At 41.6% G+C, this 20,511-nt stretch overlaps 1 protein-coding gene across 1 annotated transcript; it reads right to left on the bottom strand.

Moving 5' to 3' along the window:
* Positions 1-468: 468 nt before the first annotated feature.
* LOC101157014 (probable ribonuclease ZC3H12C) lies at positions 469-16,811 on the bottom strand. The gene is made up of 6 exons (XM_023951145.1): positions 16,367-16,811; positions 7,286-8,147; positions 5,019-5,158; positions 4,708-4,942; positions 3,582-3,688; positions 469-2,215 (listed from the first exon to the last, which is right to left on the bottom strand). Exons 2-6 carry the CDS (start codon positions 8,056-8,058, stop codon positions 816-818), a joined length of 2,655 nt encoding a protein of 884 aa, XP_023806913.1. The 5' UTR covers positions 8,059-8,147; positions 16,367-16,811; the 3' UTR covers positions 469-815.
* Positions 16,812-20,511: the final 3,700 nt, after the last annotated feature.

The following is a 20,511-nucleotide window of genomic DNA, read 5'->3' on the forward strand; positions in this document are numbered from 1 at the left end:
TCATTGTGATATAAAAACAATTTAAATCTAAAAGTTAAAGCACCATGAAGTCAGCTGACGGCGCTAACAGAGCAGACGTGGTGCATCTTGGGTGGTAAAGAACAGCCCGGGGTTTTTTAGGTGGAGTTTTTGCTGTTTTCTTCAGAGTTTCACTTCCCTGTGGGGAAAATCCACAAAATCTCACGACAAATGATCTGCCACCTGTCAGCAGAGGCAAGAACATGTTTTTTTTTCTTCTCCGTCTCCTTCTTCCAGCATTAAATATGCTACAGATATGTTTATAATCTGACAGATAATGTCACACCCAACGTTCACATTACCGTAACTTTAAAAAATATATATATTTTCCCCCATCAAGAAAAACAACCTTGAGAAATACCCTGATAATGATTGCCCTGTTAAAAAAATATAATAAATAATAAAACAAAGAGGGGAAAAGAACTAAAAGTGCAAAAACGTAAGCATTTCAAAACCTAAAAAATAACATATAAATAAATTAAAAGGCAACAAATAATTAAATCACATTGAAAAATGAAAACCCAATAAATGCCACCTGACGCCCATGGTGATGTACTTCACAAATGAAAACAGCTCTTTTTTGTGGAAAATTCAAGTTTCTTTACATTTAAGTGCTGAAAAATCAGGCATATTTTTTTGAAAATATGGCAGTTTTGGGATACCTCTTCACAAAAATAGTAATTTATGCTAAAACGTCCCTGCAGTATAAAAAAAACAACCTTTTTTTTTCACTTTAGCACGATTATTATAAGTACCATTAATAACCAGCAAAAGAGGAAAATGTCACTTCATCCTCATTACATACGTTGTAATTTTTCCATCAAAATTGCAGCGGCGAGTTCTTGAGCGTCCATCACGTGAGGGTTCCTGGTCATCACTAACTTCACCAGATCTGGAGGGAAAATCCCACACAAGTTGTCAAACATCCTCTCCCTGAGGTCCCGGTAGTGACCGGAGGCTGCGGGCCCCGAACGCGGGGGCGATGGAGGCAGGGGGCTCTGTGGGAAAAACTGCAAACTTGCCTCCGCCAGAGTGCGGGGCGACGTCTGCTGGCTCCACTGAGACTGCCAAGTCTTCCCGTGAACTGGTGGGAAGCTCTTGTAGGAAAAAAGGTCGTAGCAAGTCTTGGGCACTGGCTGGTAGTTTGAACCCCAGTGTATCTGATGAGGAGGCTGTTGGTTTAACCTCAAATCCTTTCTTCTTAAGTAAAGCGGTGAACCTTCATACATTTTTGAGTCCTGAAACTCTCCTTCCCTCCATAGGGAGGCCATGGGATCGCGCCGCAGAGGAGAACCGGCCGTGCTTGTTTGGGTTGAATAGGGAGTTGGTTCCATTGGAAAACTGCTAAGCCAGGGTTGCTGGTGCTGGGATGTCGGATGAGGTGGGATGTAGGTTGGGGTGGTCTTCAGGGGAGACGTGTGAGGGGTAACCGAAAAAGAAGGCTCATCGGAGCTAAAGGCCTGCGGTCTTGGTAATGTTTTAGGACGTGACAAGCTGCGAGGCGAGTGCTGGTTGAATCCCGGAGATACCTGCGTAGCAGGATGAGTGTACAGGCTACCAAATCTGTGATGGTGGCAAGAGCGGTCATGGTGGCATTTGAGGCCATGATCTGAAGTGTTGTCAGGAGAGAAAGAGTCAGATCCATCACTGCTACCAACTGATGGATGTAAAGCTGCTCGCAGGTCAGTCGACAAGAGGCATTCTGGGGTTTTTGGCATCATAGCACTCAATCCTGAATAGGCCTTCATCAGGGGGCTGTACCCCACTTTTGGGGACTCCGACCTGTGATAGGCTTCAACCTGGCTTGAAGAGTTTGCTCCAACAAACCTGGGGCCTTTACTATCTCCTGCAGGAAGCTCCCATAGTTCCAGATATCCTGCTGAAGGGGTAGGACGGCCAATGCTGCCGTCACTTCCTCTACGGCCTTTTACTTTGGAATAAGCTTGTAGTCCATCCTCCATGAGGTCAGAACAGGAACCCCAAGGACTGTGGTCGGGCTGTCTATTGGCCTGTTTTGTTTCAGCTTCAGCCGTTTCTTCAGTTTGGCTTTTTACAGACAGGGCTTGCTCCAGCAAACCTCTGGAAGCTACGGAAATTTTGGCGCTGGCTCGGAGCTCATCGGCCACAGACCGCTGGGGATGGCTGCCCCTTTCTGGATGGTAAAACTTACACTTATGGCCATAGGTGCACTTCTTGCCTGAAATAAAAAACAGGAACACGTTAGAAAACATTGGAATTTTCTAATGTTTTTGTAATCCTAATCTGATTTTGAGGTGCTGAAGGTGACTTTAAAAAAATGAGTAAATTGAATGACTAGCAAGCTAAAATGTTCGAGAGATTCCTGTTTAGTGACAGTGAACTGTAAACAACGTTTACTCTGGGCATGTGGCACATGTTCAAGAATGGTGCACACACTTGGTGCAAAATATCAAAGTGGTGCAAATCTTCTGAATCTTTCTTAAGGTTTTCATTTTTTTCACAGCTCTATTCCGATATAGAAAAAGACTTGGTGTCCGGCAGGACATTCCTCCTCTATGATCAATTTTCAAATGGATGGCACTCTCAGGAATCAAAAGGGGCGGCATGCGTATGGCACTACCTGGTCCGAATCCCTGATTGATCGACCTGGATTAACTTTCAATGCACGCTCTAAGGCCACACATCTCGTACATAGTGCCAAAAAATGTAGTAGAAGTATTTGTAGCCACGCGTGAACACAACAGTTTTCCACACGGAAGTCCGAAAAGCGCATTTACACACATTTACAGTCTTTTTAATGAAAGTAGTGCATAGCTGAGGGCGGTGTGAACGTAGCTTCACTTAACAATCCCAGAGCAAATTTGAAAGATTTTTGTGTTTCTTTCCATCCTACTTTAACCCTTTTGCCATCTTGTGGGGTCAAAATGACCCCACCCTTACATTGTTCTCCCTACCATGACAAAGGTGGATAAAGGTGGAAAGATTTCATGTAATCCATGGACACCAGTGAAGATCACAAATCATTGAAGAAAAAAGGTTCAGAGCACTGTCTAGTGGGTCTACATGACCCAACTCCCAGTGTCAAAGTGCCTAGGATAGCACAAGGTATTAAAAGAAATGAACAACTTTCCAAAAGTTGGCATTTTTCTGATGATGGAGGCCAAATATTTAGACAATTAAGCCTAAAATTGTGTTGCTGAGTGTTTCTTTATTCAATTTGTTTAACAATTCCTGCTTGTAAAAGAGCTTATTTGTAACATGAAAAATACACTGGGCGGGCCACAAGCTCCCTGCTCCAAGCTCTCAGCAATGGGGAGGGGAAGGGGGGCGGGCTTGCTCTGAGCCAAAGTCCTGCCCACAGCTAAGAGTGGAACTTCTTATAAACTCCCGCCTGCCGCCCTGGAGAAACTATGTCCCAGAAAACAACACAGGCATGATCATAGCTAAAAGATCAATGGGAACACCTTGAAAATAGATCAAAAGATAATCGTGGAGGGACTTTAAATAAAAGGAAGGACACTTCATTTTTTAGTTTACAGAAAGCATGATTTGCCCCCCCGGGGCCCCCAATTGTGCCTCCTTACCATAAGGACATGGCTGCCTTCTATGTTCAGGAAAAACAGGCCTCTTCCTCAGGAAGTTCTCCAGACTCGGCCCGTGGCGCCCGAGTGGGTCGTCCGGTGGCATGAATCTGAACACACAGATCACAAAGTCACAACCAAGAACTCTTTTTTTTTTAAACGTTACAGCTGGTTTTCTGGATAAGTGAAGATCACAAATCATTAAAGGAAAAAGGTTCAGCTCACTGTCTAGTGGGTCTAGATGACCCAACTCCCAATGTTAAAGTGCCTAGGATAGCACAAGGGTTAAAGATTAAAGATTGAATCCAGTGACCAGCATGAGGAGGAGGGGCCAGCCTGTTGTGGCTGTGCATGTTTTTATAGATGCTACTATGAATACTGATTGTTAAATGAAATAATTTGTAAATTGTTAGTAATATTTTTTTTCTGTTCAGTGGTGGTGAAGTGTTTAGGACTTTTACGTCACAGTGAGAAGGCTCTGGTTCAAATCCATACCGGTTTCTGTGAAGTTTACATGTTCTCCTTGTGTGGGTTTTCTTTGGTTTCCTCCCACAGTCCAAAAACAGGTTTTATATGTTAGTTGATGTATTGTCCCTCGGTGTAAATGTGAGTCTGTGCCACCGACTGGGGGCCTGTCCAGTCGCTGGGAACCCTGTGACCCCAGAGGGGATCAAGCAGGTTTGGACTGCTTTTCCCATCAATCCTCAATCATTCAATTCACCCAACAGAGTCAGAGTCTGGACTGGAGAAGCTCTTTGGTGGGAAAAGACACCATCTTTTTTACAGATACAGCTCTGCAGTTCATCCATAGAGACCTGTCCCAAGTGTGGCACCATTGCTTTTCTACAGTTATAAGATTTAGGACCCATTTTTAAATAATAATCAACCAAACGCAAGTCTTCTTACTTTTTACACTATGATAAAAACAAAACAGAAAATCCTGCTTCAGGATTCAGGATTAAAAAGGTAAAACGTTAGCATCTTTTTTTTTTATGTTCTGGGATTTTCTTTCCAAGTATTTCAGCACACTAACAAACACGACTTTGTTTTTAGTTTTTTTTTATAGCATTTCTACAGAAAACATTGCATCATTGTCTCTTTAACTTGATGTTTGGTGTGCCTTGCTTACTTGTCGTTCACAAAGGAGTACATCAGTAAGCGTTCGTCAATGAATTTCTTCCACTCCGGCTTCTCATTGGCCAGATCCCTGTAGTTGTCGTTGGAAACGATGATGCCATCTGATTCGTAGGCCAGTTTGACAATGAATCGGTCGTCATAGCAAACCACGCGGCGGCCCTGCACGCGCCGTGACGGCGTGAAAACCAGGATCTTCTCTTTCTCCAGCCTCCGCAGGATTTCCTGGTCTACAGGAGGAGAGGGTGGAGAAGTGGCTGCAGAGCTCTTCTGGGTGTTCCATGTTCAGGTGTTCAAAACCCTCACCTGTGATGAGAGCGTCAGGACGCGACTGCTCTTTCCTCCAGGCCGGCACAAACACCGTGACATCTCGGTGGCCTCGCCCAAAGAACCAGTCGACGGCCAGCTGGATGCCTTGGCAGGAAAACACTTCCTTGTTTCCGTGACTGTTGGAGCAGAATGAATGAAAAAGAACGTTCAAGGATGCTCTTGTGATTACACAACCAAACACCCTCTTATCTGGGGCAGGTTACCGGAAACAGGCAACTCAGAGTTCCAAGGTTAGTTGGGGAATTTAAAAAAGAAAATTAGGATAAATTTAAAAAAAAAAACCAATCATTTATTTCAATTTACCAATTTGTCCATATTTAATATTTTCCTCCTTTTTTTGATTTGCTCAAAAGTTTTATATAATCCTTTTCGTCTAAACACTTTGATAAGAGATCAAATACATCTGTCAATTAATTAAAAAAAACTTAAATAAAAAAGACACACGATGCTTTCAAATACATTCTGCTTTTAGAGAAAACCTTTTCCAAATGTCCCAGGGAGACTTACAGCAGATCATTCCTGCAAATTAAACTCATATTTCTTGCAGACAGAAGTCTGGATCCACCCATCTTCAGAAACCGCCAATCCCCTTTTGTTGTAATGGGGTTGCTGGAGCCTATCCCAGCTACTGTTGGGTGAAGGCGTTGTACACCTGAACTGGTCGTCGGACTGTTGCAGGGCCACACACTCACACAAACACCTATGGGTCAATTTTGAATCAACAGAACTGGGACATACACAACAAAACACACAACCTTCTGTCTCATTTTAGAAATCTAAACAAAGCAGTTAAAGAAAATGTTTGATAGGGGAAACCCCAAAATGAAGCAGAGACACCAATTTATTTGTGCTGATTTCCTGTAACATAGTAGCCCCTAAACCCACTCTTCTTCCTCTTTCAGCTTTTCCCATCAGGAGTCGCCACAGTGAACAAGTTGCATGGTAAAATGTTTTACACTGGATGCCCTTCCTGATGCAACCTTCTCAAAGCAACTGGGCTTGGGACTGGCACAGAGGGGAACAGCCCAGATTTGAACCCTGGTTTCACGGACGGAAGGCGCCGCAAACCAGCACGAGCTAAACCGGCTCCCTAGCCACTAAACCTACTACTATGATGGAATCAACCAGGATGAATGAGAGTCTTCATAGACAAATTTCCTGCAACCTTTTTCAACGTGGTGTTGGTTTAACGTTTGACTGCAAAAAAAAAAAAGACGTGTATAATTTTATTGCCTAGTATTTTTTCTTGCACCAAACACTAGTCGACTGCATTCAGTTTTGCAGAAACTCCTTAATCAAAGCCGATGAGTGTGTTCCTTCCCAGATTTGACTGATACAGTAACACCTCTGAGATTTACCTCATCTTCCTTCCATTGGGGCTCTAAGCTGTCCATCAACCTGCTGCATTCTGGGAAACTCCTGGGACATTTTTAAAGTGATTCATGTTGACTGAGTAAAATACTGGGGTTATAATGTACGATTATTTTTGAAGAAGAGAACAGAAGTAATATTGAGAAACAGTGTTTTTAACATAATTAAGACTTTTGCTATGAACTAATAGGTTGATAAAAAGCTGCATTTACAGACCCACTCCAAGGAAAATAGTGTTTTTTGCTCTTTCTAGCAGGATCTTGTGGCATTTTTCACATGATGAAGATCATATGTCCAAAAATTAATCATTCAAAGAGCTATTCAAATCGTGTGAAACAGGAGCAGACAAAGAAATGCTGTTTGATAAAGATTACATTTGTGACGTCAAAAACACGTTTTTTTTTTTTTTTGGTCTGCTCCATTCTGATGCATCCGCCTGAACTGGCGTCTGGCTCAAAACTGGACGGCAGGCCAGCGCCAATACTGCTCGCCACTTCTGTTGCACCGCTTATGTTAGATTAGGGGTATGAAGGGCTGTAACCTTGCGGGAGAGCATGTGAACCGATGGTGACAGGAAGTGGGGGCGGGGTTGCTTTGCGCCAATCATGGTACCGGCCGCAACTGTTCTTTTCTAGTCCAAAACTATGTCCTAGAAAAACAACACAGGTTTTTTGTATTTTGGCTAAAAATGTCATAGTCATAGCTAAAAGACCACTTTTGCGAGGTATAAGGAGATGATCAGCGTGGGTCTTTAACAGCCAAACTTGTATAATAACAGTAATTAGACACTTTCAGATGATACTTTAATAGACTCTTTAAGCAGGAAGAAGAAATCTGTACATGTCATGTTTCTGTAAGTTTTGCTCCTTTACCTCATGGCCACGTTGCTTCCGTCCACGACGACGGGCCTTAGGTTGTCTTTGTCTTCCATCATGGGGGGCAGGGACACTAGCCGGCAGGAATCCAGTGAGGAGTTGGAGGAGGAAGAGGATGCCAAAGAGGTTGACGAAGACGATGACAGGGAGTGAGAGACAGAGCCTCCCAGCAGCTGCAGCTCCGTCTTTGTTCCCAGTTTCACCAGCTCTCCCAGGATGTCGTTGATGAGCGCATCTGGGCCCAGTTTCTTCAGAACCAGCAGCACCAGGTCTTCGGTGTAGCCTAGCTTGAGTGCAAACTCCACCTTGGTGCAGTAGTTTGTGATGCGGTCGGCAGGAGGGGATCTGTTTGTCTGTTGAGAGCCCCCCGGTTGCAGGGTCGATTCCAGGTCCAGCCTGGCCACTTGGCTGTCCGAGGAGGACTCTCCCCAGTGTTGCTGAGGCCTATCTTGTAAAGGTTTCTTGGACTCAGAACCGGGAGCAGCCTGAAGTCGCTCATCCTCGCTGTCAGAGATGGCGCTCTCCTCTGAAAAGTTACTGCAGCTGCTGCTGCTGCTGTAGTATGACCGAGTGCTCAGACTCGTGCTACTTCCACCAATGCTGCCACTGCTCTTATTAGGGGCACTTCCTCTGACCTGCAGGACCCCGGGGCTGGCTGCATGACTTGGACCAGCCTTCTGCAGGGCACCATCTACGTGGAGGTAATCCAGATCCAGCCCCAGGCTGAGGATGTGGCCTGTTCCATCCTCCAGATGGTCCTTCAGGCCCATGAAGCCCACTCATGCATCCAGGCCCAGGTCCTCCGTGTCCGCCTCGTGCCTGACACCGCCACTGGTGTTTTAACCCCTCCAAGCGCTTCCTGGAAAGAAAGTTCAGAGGTGAGCACAACAAACACACAATCAGGCGATAGGGAACTGAAGCACAACTTATTAAAATATTCAGTGAGCAGGAAAAAACCAAACTGACGACAAAATCAGCAGCCGGCTTCTATAAAAACTCATCAGGTGAGTGAGTGGTTTCCTCCAGCTGATGTCACACTTCAGCAGACTTAGTCAGTGGAAGAAAAACACAAACACACACAATGGAGTTGAGAATCGCCCTGCAGGTCATTCTGATGTGTAGACATGCTGGTACGTGAAGCGCCAATAAAATATGAAAACAATTGTTTGATACATTCAAAGGCACATTTTTTTAAAGATATGGTTTATGGTACATATGTTGCATCTAAAATGTTACGTCTTTGCTAAATATTATATAGTTTTCTGTGTTCTAACCTGAAATGACATGACATGAATAATGGCACAAGTCCTCGATCCACTCTGTTCCTAAAGCAAAGCAAACATTTCCAACATGCATATAAAAAAAACCATAAAATTAACCTGTGAAAACCTAGTTTATGGTATAAAACATTGAAACAAAAAGACTCAAGGGAATAAAAACCTTCAAACTGATTGAAACAAATACAAATTAAAACGAGACAAAAGTAGATGAAACAAAGAAAGAAACAGCACAAAACCATACAAACGTTTTTGGATCAAACTAAAAGCATTTGTCTTGAAATGAAACCTGAATTTTCCAACTTTGAGGGCAGTGTTAGAAGTTAAATTAATAGATAAATAGCAATTCATGACAATAAATTAATATAAAAGAGGGAAGAACTTGGAATGGCACAAGCTAACTAGACTCCCCACAGCCAAGTTACCCACTTTATTTTTGTGTGTCCACCCTAAAAATAACATATAGGGTCTCTAAATTCAAAGTGCCTTGTTGAAAGAGGTTTGTTTCTTTACAACACTTGAAATGGGCAACAAACCTGCAGCTTAAACTGATTGCACATAAAAAAATAAAGTTTATTCGTCCAAAAAGTGCACAAAGAGGAGGTTAATAATTCTAATGTAAAATGTCAAACTCCAACTGACTTTGAATTGTCATATTCTCTGACAGATCTATCTTCACTCTTTCTTTGCACTAAGCGACCTTTGGGAAGCTTCTTGAGAGCAGCAGCACGTATTGAGCTGAAACCATTGAACACATGAGTTTTTCACTCTTCCTTCCAACAAAAGAAGACCAGAAGATAAACAAGACAAGTCAAAAACAGAACAAAAAAGACAAAAATAACACCAAGAGCTGCAGCTTAGGTGAAATAAATATTAAAAGAAACAAAAAGTGGTTAACATTTATTGTTTTTTGGTCTTTTGTGATGCAAATAGTAACTAAGTGTTTAGCTGCATTTATTCAGTGATTTTTGTGCCTATAGGGTGATTGATGTCCTACTAACGTGATTTGATTGAAGAGGTAATACTTACATTTCTGGCTTTAATTCAAGGAGAAAAAGACTAGATTTGTACATTTAGAAGCAGAATACCAAAAGTGGAATACCAAAAAGGTACAAACTACAAAAAGCCCAAATAGACAAAGGAGGTTTTTTAAAAGAATTTCAGCACCCCCGAGTTGGGAGAGGGAACTGGTTCATTTCTATTTTCCTGTGGGTGGTGGTTGTGGTGCAGAGATAGAGGGGCCGACCTCTGATTGGAATGTCAAAAGTTCAGTTTCCACTTCACCCACACGTCATGGTGTTCTTGGGCAAAACACTGTACCCCACATGGTGGTCATATGTTGGCGTCATTGTTCGGCAGCGGAGCCGCCATCAGAGTATGTACGTGGGTGAATGGGACTTAGTTCTAATTAATAAGTATCCTGCTATATAAGAATACCCCCTTTTACTTTAAATATATTTTTTATTGTTTGGCACCTTGATCAGGTGCTGTTTTCAAATCAATTATGTTTCCTCAAGTTGAAGTATGCGATGCCCTCTCTTAAAACCCACTTTTTGAACTTGACCACAGTGAACTGGTTCCCTCTCTTTCTTTTATCTTACCACATTTTAATTGATTTCTTTGTGCACTTTTAATCTATTTTAATCCATTTTTAAAATGTTTTTATTTTATTACTCAGAATGTTGGGTCTGCATGGATAATTGAAGTGCTTTATAAATAAAGTTGATTATTATTACTATTATTTTTATTATTATTGTTTATGACCGAGTCCTCTTACCCTACTGCCATCGTGTTCGAGAAGATTTCTTTTGGATAAATAATTTTAAAGCACATGTTCTATGATTCAGATCCTATCAAAACTGTTTTTCTTTTTTATTTTGATCAGAGTAATGACCCTTGAAGCACCCTCATAGTGTGGCCTGCAGACTTTGAGTTTTTTTCAAAGCAAAAAAGTAGATGATTAAGTTATTAATCTTCTTAATGACCCATAAAAAAACATTTGTCTTCTACATTTTACAACTACAATAAATAATTATATTCCGGCTCTTCAGAAAGTTTCTCTGTCCTTCCATTTGTCTCAAAGCTCTGAGCCAGTTTGTTTATTTCTGTCACTGATGATGTTGTTTACATCTTTTCAATCCAACCCAAACCGCAGGCGACGGTTGGCGAGCAGTCATCCAACAGCTGTAATGACGGTGGTGAGGTGGACCTGCCAGTCGTGGCCTGGCTTCAGTTTTCTCTGAGACAACAAACAAGCACTCTTGGGTTTTAGGGGGGTTGTTTTGCTGTGGAAATACCCCTCCATGCAGAGTACTTTCAGAGCTTCAACCTGCTCCATGCACAGTGAGGGGAATGTTTCTGAGTCTCTGAAATGTTCAGAGCTATATTTGGATGAAGAGATCCGCTTAACCCTTGTGCTATCCTAGGCACTTTACAGTAACATTGGGAATTGGGTCATCTAGACCCACTAGACAGTGCTCTGAACCTTTTTTCTTCAGTGATCTTCACTGGTGTCCATGGATTACATGAAATCTTTCCACCTTTATCCACCTTTGTCATGGTAGGGAGAACACGCCAATGCAAGGGTGGGGTCATCTAAGATAGCGCAAGGGTTAAAGAGGCCGGCTGAAATCAAGTAAAACGTGTAGAAGATGCTGGTTTGCTTCTACAAATGCAAACCAACATCAATAATAATAATAAAAAAATAAACTGAATATCTTACAGTAAAATGTGGATGGCTTGTAAGAAAAATTAAATTTTTGGAAATGTAGATTCACACTACAAAATGGATTGACAGACAGACAGACAGACAGACAGACAGACAGACAGACAGACAGACAGACAGACAGACAGACAGAGAGAGAGAGAGAGAGAGAGAGAGAGAGATAGATAGATAGATAGATAGATAGATAGATAGATAGATAGATAGATAGATAGATAGATAGATAGATAGATAGATAGATAGATAGATAGATAGATAGATAGATAGATAGATAGATAGGGTCTTTAATTTTCCCTGAGGAAATTTTAAAATGGCAATCTACTGACAATCATAAAAAACACACATTACAGTTTTTTTTTCAGTCGCTTTAGTACAATTCTCAGATCAGAATGAAATTCCCAAAACTATGTGTTCAATCTTCACATCATGATGTCACTTGTGCACATCATATAAGCAGTTTCTCACTTCTTTAAACAAGTTGCAATTTCTTTGGTACATCCATGCAAATGATTATGTACAATTCTCTGCACTTTGCTGCATTGTCAATTGTTTATGTCATGTTGATCAAAATGTCTCATATAGTTCACTGTGCAATAGTCTTACGCTTCAAAACACCTAGTCATTAGTTCATCGTATAAGTCATTAACTGCAAAATGGTTGACCAAGTTGTCATAATGTGACAAACATATTTCGCTGCATTGCAAGAGAGGATGTTCGCTGTGATGTGGATGAGAAGTGTAGGAAGACCACACCAGTTCCTACTGCACTGCCTGTACTGTTGTACAGAATATTGTCCTATCTTTTTTTTCCCTTTGTGTTACTGTTTGCAGTGGGTTTTTTCTATGTTGGTATGACATGGTCTGTCAACAAACTACAATATGAACAATAAAAGTGTAAATGTGAATCTTGTCCAGTCTCTTGCAATCAAACAAAAAGGTGTAACTTACATTTTATAATAATTGTCATCAAAACTTTAGCCATAGTTTACATCAGAACCTCCCTCTAAAGTACACAGTTATATTGACAACATGACTAAGTAATTTGACTGTCTTGTACGTAGACAAAGACACAAGGACTTGACATTCTGATGGCACTGACATGTTCAATGACATAAAGACTTAGTTTTGAGAGATGAACTAAAGATTTTGAGCAAGTTACAGGCTTTTGCAAGAAATCCATAGTGTTTTGCTGTTTGTACAAATTGTTTTGAGAAATGCACACACGTATTTGCAACCTTAAATTCTGATCTGAGAATTGTACTAAAGCGACTGAGAAAAACTGTAAAACAATGAAGGTCAATGGTTTAAAAGTTAATAGATTAACCCTTGTGCTATCTTAGGCACTTTAACGTTGGGAGTGGGGTCATCTAGACCCACTAGACAGTGCTCTGAACCTTTTTTCTTCAATGATTTGTGATCTTCACTGGTGTCCATGGATTACATGAAATCTTTCCACCTTTGTCATGGTAGGGAGAACACGTCAATTTAAGGGTGGGGTCATCTAAGATAGCACAAGGGTTAAAAACAAAAGAATGAAAAAGACTGAATAGTGAGTAGTAAAGGAATTCGAACTCAACCTAGAACTTGTTCGCTACACGTTATCCTTGGAAACTTTGGACGGTGTGTACTCAAAGTCATTGCTTGAAACTCAGAAAAAATTGTTTTATAAATGTACATTTTTTATCCGGATCAGTCTTCGGTAATTGATTTAGTGCTGAGTGTTTACATGGAAATGTTCTGACCGCTTTAATGAGGAATCTCCTAAACTGAAACACCGGAAAGCAGCCCCCCCCCAAACGTCCCGACCCCCCGATGTCTAATCTGCCGGGCCGCAGTTTGTCATTCTGAATGCCACAAGAGAGCTGGAATAATTTAGTCCGCCACCAACAAAGGATGTACAAAGGGACGGAGTGAGAGTGAATCTGTGCGTGTTGTGGGGATGGGGTGTGTGTGTGGTGGTGGTGGTGGGGGGGTTGAAAAGTGTGTCTGGCCTGCCGTCCTTCAACAATGCAGCTGCCACCCAATCTGTCCCCCTGTGATGGAGGCATTGTTCTCCCCGGCTTGAGCAGCATGCACAGACGGAGGCTGGGGGCCTTTAAACCCATTCAACCCCCCACCCCCCCCCCCCCCCCCCTCCAAAAAAAATGCAGCCGCGTGCTCAGTAATGCGGCAGAGTCTGCAACATCAGACGCACAGACAGGATCTTTGCGGAGTCAGCAGAAATGACTGCCATCACAGTCAACACCGAACCCACAGTCTGGTTTTTTTTCTGTGACACCTCCTCAAGGCCAAAGCAACACACTTCACACACACCCCCGTCTGAAGAAAATTAAATATTCAACACCTAATTCACAACAAATCCTGATTATTATAAAATCAGACAGCTATTGTTTGACAAACACATGATACCAGCGATGTGTGAACCCAGATGAGCAGCAAAAAAAAAAACAGAAAAGGAGAGATGGGATTCAACACGTTTGCAGAAACCAGACATCCCAAAGAAGCTTGACAATCCTGATGTGGGTAAGGATTGAAGATGAGAAAATGTACATAGGCTTTCATAAAAACTAAGCATACATTTTTACCACTCAGGCAAGCCACTGCAAAAAAGGGGTAGCCAAAAATATGAAAAGAACACTACACATACGAAGAAAAACACTGGAAAGTAGTCAAATTATCTGTCATTTAACAAGAAATGTCCTAAAGAGATACCATATCTAGAAACAAAGAAGCCCATACAGGCATTCAAAATGGGAAAAATAGGCTAAAAAGGCTGTTAAATACTTAAAGTTGAATGTTGGACGGTCCAATAATGAGTAGATGGTTTGAACTGCAGTTAATTTTAAAAACAGTAACAAAAACTGGTGTAAGAAGTGGAAATGACCCATTTTAGGACAAAATGTGAACAAAATGAGAATATGATCTGAGTACGAGATATTATAAAATTAGACAGCTATTGTTTGACAAACACATAAAAAACACCATCAAATATAAAACTAGGACTTGTTCTTAGAACATAACTCAAACTTTTTGTTTCCAAAATGATAACAATAAGTGCCAGTCTAACATTTATTGAACTTTACAATAAATGTATTATTATATTTAATAATACATTCCTCGTTAATGAGTCAAAAATGCTGGACTGCTGACTGTGGGAAAAGCTCAGAAAGTGTAGAGCAAAGAGAAAACAACATCAAACCTGGTCAAAGAGCTCGACAAACAAAGTTTTAAATCTTTGCAAGTATGAAATAGTTTGCTGAACAAGTTAAAAAGTGTCAAAATGCGTGGATTTATGTTCATTGTGACTGGGAAAAGTGGCATTTGGATCTGATTAGTCTCTTTAAACAGCTTATGTCACAGAATGCATTTCTCCTGAGTCATGCATTGTTGGAATCTTTCCTCTTCTTTAGCTAATTTCTCAAACATTGGCCAGAATGGTCACATTTGGACCTGCAGGGGGTTTTTAAACCGCTTTGAATCCCTTTGGTTTGGGGGGGGACCTGGCTCTAACAGCTGACTCCACTGTGTGCATGAGATGTGCAGAAGGATGACTGAGCGATTCCCTCCACAGTGAGCAGATGCTGCATCCTCCACCTCAGTGACCCATCCTGCCCGCGCTGCCTCTGCACTGTGATCTGGGGGGTCAGCTCCCATGGGGGGGTGGTAGGGGGGCATGTGGAGAAAGATGAGCTCCCCTGAGGGCAGACCCCGAACGGTCCCTCAGGGCACGCCGCCGCCGCACGGCTGCCGTTCGCCGGCCGGGCCCGGCAGTGACCGAGTCTGATTTGGCGGAGGTCGCCAGGGTTTTGGAGGGGGGGGCAGGTTTTGGGGGAGTGGGGGTGGTACATGGGGGGAGGGAGGGGGAGATAACAGATGCCTGCTGAAGCCACATGGGACCTCCCTGAAAGCATTCACCTCCTCCTCCTCTCACTTCTTTGCTGCAACTGGTGGTGCCCAAATTCAGCAATACACATCAATGCTGTCTGTCTGGTGGGCAACCTCTGAGAGAAGGGGATTCTGGGTAATGCACTCATTCACCCTTAAGTTGTACAGACTGCAAGCCTTGATTGTGCATGATCATGACTACAGCCTAGGCAGGCGCGTAGTGACATGAACCACCAGTTTTGTCCTCAGTAGTTAAGCGGCTGCACTGACGGCTTCAGATGCTGTCAATAGAGAGGAAAAAAAACCGAAATTCCCCTCAGAAATCCCCCCATGAACGTCCTATTGATCACTTCTTCATGGTGTTTTTGTTCCTCTATTGATCACTCCTGATCTGGCTTCAGACTGGGATAATTGACACAAAAGCTTCCTCAAGTGAAATGCGCACTTCATGAAAAGTGACACAGAAAATAGTGGGGCTATGGGTTACTTAGGTGGCGTCCCGACATGATTCAAGATCAATGACGCACAAGTGGAACCACAATTCTCACTATTTTATCTAAACATGTCTGATTGGTTACTATATGTATGTCTTCTTGCTTGATAATTGAAGCATTAAAAATAACATCTATTTATCACCGTTATCTTACCATTAGTGAGTGCAGGATCAACAAAACATAACAGAAAAAAACAAAGATAAAAAAGAAAAGGTATTTTTCAGGTCAACTTCCCGGTTAACTTGGTGAAATTGATTTTTGTACTGTTTTTTGATTCACATTTATTCATTTTTTTTCCCTTCTAATCTATGGATGACTTTTTCAGAACTTTTTGCGGTTAACTGAACTTCGGTTTCTTATTTTTTATAGCTACATCAATGTGGAAAACACTTGATATCTTTACTTTGAAGTTTTATTTACTGACAGTGACAGTCGTGCATTTGGTTTGTCTAGTTTATAAGCTTAAATCTAACATTATTCTGCATTTTAGAGCAAAGATATACAATTACTCTGATTTGTGGGAACAGATTGCAAATATTTGAGTATTTGAATACTCATTTCAGCCCAAACAAATACTCAACTGTTCTGACAAAGGATTATGACTCACGAAAAGTAAATGCTCCTCTGTCCACAGCATACCTAATATTCAGAGATTCATGCAGAGCCAAATGAAGCAGACATGAAGGGGGAAGAGGACTTACCACACTGCTTTAACAGCAGCACGCCAACCAAACACAGAAAAGCCAACAACTCCTACAGTCGCTCTCCCGATGCCTCTTCTTTGGTCATCTCTGCAGCAAATCTCAAATGTGCAAAAAGAGTCAGTTTCCTAAAGTAGCCAGGGATGAAATAAACACAGGAAGCCCAGATTTGATTAAAAAAAAACGTCCTGGAAAAAGGTCAAAACAGTGACTTGCGAGCATCCACTGGAAAGGGAGAAAACCAACCAAAGTGTGAGTCTCCGGATAAAGTTAAACAGCAATCCCCAAAACAAAATCCACTTTTTTTTAGATTGCCAGACTGGGGTTTCCTGATGCTTCAGGCTCACCAGAGCGACTGACAACAGATGGAGTGTAACTCATCTACCGTCTCCTCCCCTCTGCTCCACGGGCCACAATCACATGCATCTCCCTTTCCTGTCTTCACCAAAGCCTCTTCTGTACAACACTTCAATCACACCAGCAGTGAAACCAAGATGTGGTAAAATGACCCCGCCCACTAACCCCCCCCCAGCTAAGCCTCTCAAACACACACATACATGGAGCATCGGCAGCCCATCCTCAGGCTGGAGCTGTGAATGGACGACAGGACATGAGCTGACAATGGTGAGGAGGGGGACACAAAGGAAGGCTCTCGGCGGGCGGGCAGCTGCACACATACACATCATGCTTTGGGCTGTTACACACAAATGCAGACACATGAGGGGGAAGAAGACAAAAAAAAAACACACACACACGCATAGGACCCATGACGGAGCTCTGAGGAGCACCTGGCCCCAGCAGAGACGGCTGGCCTAACAAAGACGGTGAGGCGAGTTGTTTTAAAGGTCCTGTGGGCTCTGTGAGGAGAGAAAGCGTGAAATGAAAGCGTTCAAACGCACACGACTGAAACGACAACCAGCAAACCCAAAAACATGCTTTAAGGGTACAGTCCAAATGAGGATGACTCAATAGAATAGGAAAAAGAATAATTAAGGGGGAAAAAACAGGACATTAGGTAATTTTTGGTGGGACAGACCTTCAAATAAACAAATAAACATTTCCTGTCTGCGGATTTGACACTTCAAGCACAAAAAAGGTCGTGTTCCAACTGGATGGAAATATAATAGATGTCATATATGGTACTATAGAATAGAATAGATCTCCCCAAAAAAGGAAAACTGCCTTGTTACCATATAGCTCTATCAAAATAGCAACACTAAAAATACACATACATTTTGTAACCCTTGTGCTATCCTAGGCACTTTAATATTGGGAGTTGGGTCATCTAGACCCACTAGACAGTGCTGTGAACCTTTTTTCTTCAATGATTTGTGATCTTCACTGGTGTCAATGGATTATATGAAACCTTTCCACCTTTGTCATGGTAGGGAGAACACGTCAAAGTAAGGGTGGGGTCATCTGAGATAGGGGGTTCTATCTTGCAGTATTTATTGTACAGGCACAAACTTTCTGTCTTTGTCTCTTTTCATGGTTGCTTCATAGAATCCTCTGCTTCCATCTACCTTACAAACACATTATCAGTAAAAAAAAAAAAACAAAAAAAAAAAGAACATGATAAAATATATGATGTTCGTAACATTTCAAAGAAAAAACCTCATTGAAGTTGTAATATGAGAAAAATGACTTTTAATGTAAAGGTGATTGTTAATGTCCAAATAACACAGGACAAAGATAGAAAATAAAAAAGTTTCACTTTTTGGTAGTAAAGTGTTTTAAAGTCTACACTGGTTCTTGTTCTACAGTCTTCATTATCATCGGCTGTTATATAAGGATCTCATCATTTTGAAAGCAGCAGCAGTCCCTTGGCTCAGACAGATTTGATCTAATAAGACCAGTTTTGCACAGAAAATTAGGGGAAAAAAGGATAATTAAAGGTTTAAAAAAAGCCTAATTCTAGAAATCCCTCAGACTGCCAGCGACGCATTTCTAAATATCTTCCAGTTGCTGCATACTATTGATTGACTCCTTTCAGTATATGCAGAGGACATTTGGGAATTCTCCATGATATCAATTGTGAAGGGGTGAGCCTTGGGGAACTGGATTTTCGGCAGATTTAAAAACATTTTTGACAGGACAATTTCTTTTCTCTGGTAGAGGAAAAAAGTCCTAGCATATTATGAAGTAATAATTAAAAATCAAATCCATGTTTTACATCCATGTTTTATATATGTAGGGTAGTCAAAAGAGCTCAGCTGTGCTGATGTTTCATGTTGCTAGAATCTTTTTCTGTTAATTTAAATCCTCAGAAACTTGGTTCATGTGATCCACAGAGGTCTGCAAAGCGCTCACAGCAGGGATTCCAGTTTGGAACAATCTTTTGTTTCTGCTTGTGGACAAAAAATAACTGCGTGAATGAGGAAATATTAAAACGAGCAAATTAAAAAACACCACATGAAAGGAGAAAATGTCTTCTTTTCATAAATCCAAAGACACAACTTTAAGGACACTGGGTCTATTACCAAAAAACTGGAGAAATCAACAAAGATACAAGGCACAGACATATTATTTAGCTTCATGAAACATAGGAGGAATCTAGTATATTAGCACAATATATGAACAATTGTTCAGACAAACATAAAGAACAGATCAACTAAACTTTATATGACTGCAAATCAATAAGTCCATTGAATTCGTCATCCTCTGTTGATTTGGAACAAGCCTGACATAAGACTAAAGCGGCATTTCTTCTTCTGCCTTGCTGTCAGTAGCAAATACTGATACTCACACATACAGCGCCCTCTAGCTTTTAACCCTTTGTATAATTCACACCCCTGGCCAAATTATGCCAAAAAACAAATATGGTATGTCAAATTACCAAATGCAGCTTTACAGCAAACGTTGAAATGAATTCTGTTCTGCAAATTAAGGGTTTTAAGACATTATGCGTGAATTATCTCAGGGTTTTATTTACAAATGAAAATAAAAAACAATATTTAAGAAAACTGACAAAATTCCCCAGTACAGCTTAATCTGAAAATCAAAATTCAGCCTTCACCATGTGCCCCCGGCCCCCCGGCCCTTTTCTGACTTGCAGTGACTCCCTAATTGGGGCTCATCTGACGGGTTTTCCCCTCGGGGAGAAGGAGCCATGTGGGCCATCTGCCCATAGAACAGGTGTCCCCGTCCCGGCTGCCCGCCTGCACCTTCAAAGCTGCGCCGTGCTGCGCAGGAACAGAGCTGATGGCTGATGTTTACGCAGGACCAACAGCAGCGGTTTTGTTTGACCTGGGAATCTGTGCCTCAGACAGAAGAGGAAACATATGGAGATGTCACCTAATGAGAGCGAATGATCACAGCCTTTAAACTCAATCCTGCCGTTGTTTGTCTGAGTTTCAGTGACAATCCTGTTGTTTGATTGACAGATTTGTTTTCTGAAACATTTCATTTAAATGAAACTAAGAATGGGTTTGTGTAAATGTTACAGTGACTCAAATCAAAACTTTCTAAAAACCTAAATTAATTTGTTTCCAGATTTGATTTGCAACATTTTTGCTCCGAATAACCATCCGGTGATGAATGTGATTAATATTTATTTAATTCAAATTCTGTAGGAACCTCACTGATTAAAAACCCAAAAAAAAAAAAAACAGTTTACAAAGCTTTAACTTTTTTATTGGCTGACAAAAACACGTATCTTGAGACAAAATCTGTTAATTTTCCTGTCCACCTTTGGTGCTCTCATTCTGGGATTTTTGGACTGTACCACCTTGATTCTGAGGAAAAACAGGGAAACTTGATTCGGCCTGAAAACAAAGTTTTTTTAACAACATAAATTACTTGTAACATTGAAGCAAAGGGCCAAATTACAGTTCCCAGTTTTCCACGGGTTAAGGAACAGATCCATCAAAGTGGTCTTTTCATTGTGATCAGGCCGGTTTTAGCTTGTGTTATTTTCTAGGACATAGTTTCTCACAGCAAGAAGGCCCCTGGTTCAAGTCCCGGCTGGGGGACCTGAACCAGAACACCAATGGGGGACCTTTCTGTGTGGAGTTTGCATGTTCTCCCAGTGCATGCGTGGGTTTTCTGCGGGGTGTCCGGCTTCCTCCCACCGTCCAAAAACATGCTTCATGGGTTCATTGGTTAATCTAAATTATCCATAGGTGTGAGAGTGAATGGGTGTGTGA

This window comes from Oryzias latipes, chromosome 21 (genome assembly GCF_002234675.1).
Source record: "Oryzias latipes chromosome 21, ASM223467v1".
In the NCBI taxonomy this organism is placed as follows: domain Eukaryota; kingdom Metazoa; phylum Chordata; class Actinopteri; order Beloniformes; family Adrianichthyidae; genus Oryzias; species Oryzias latipes.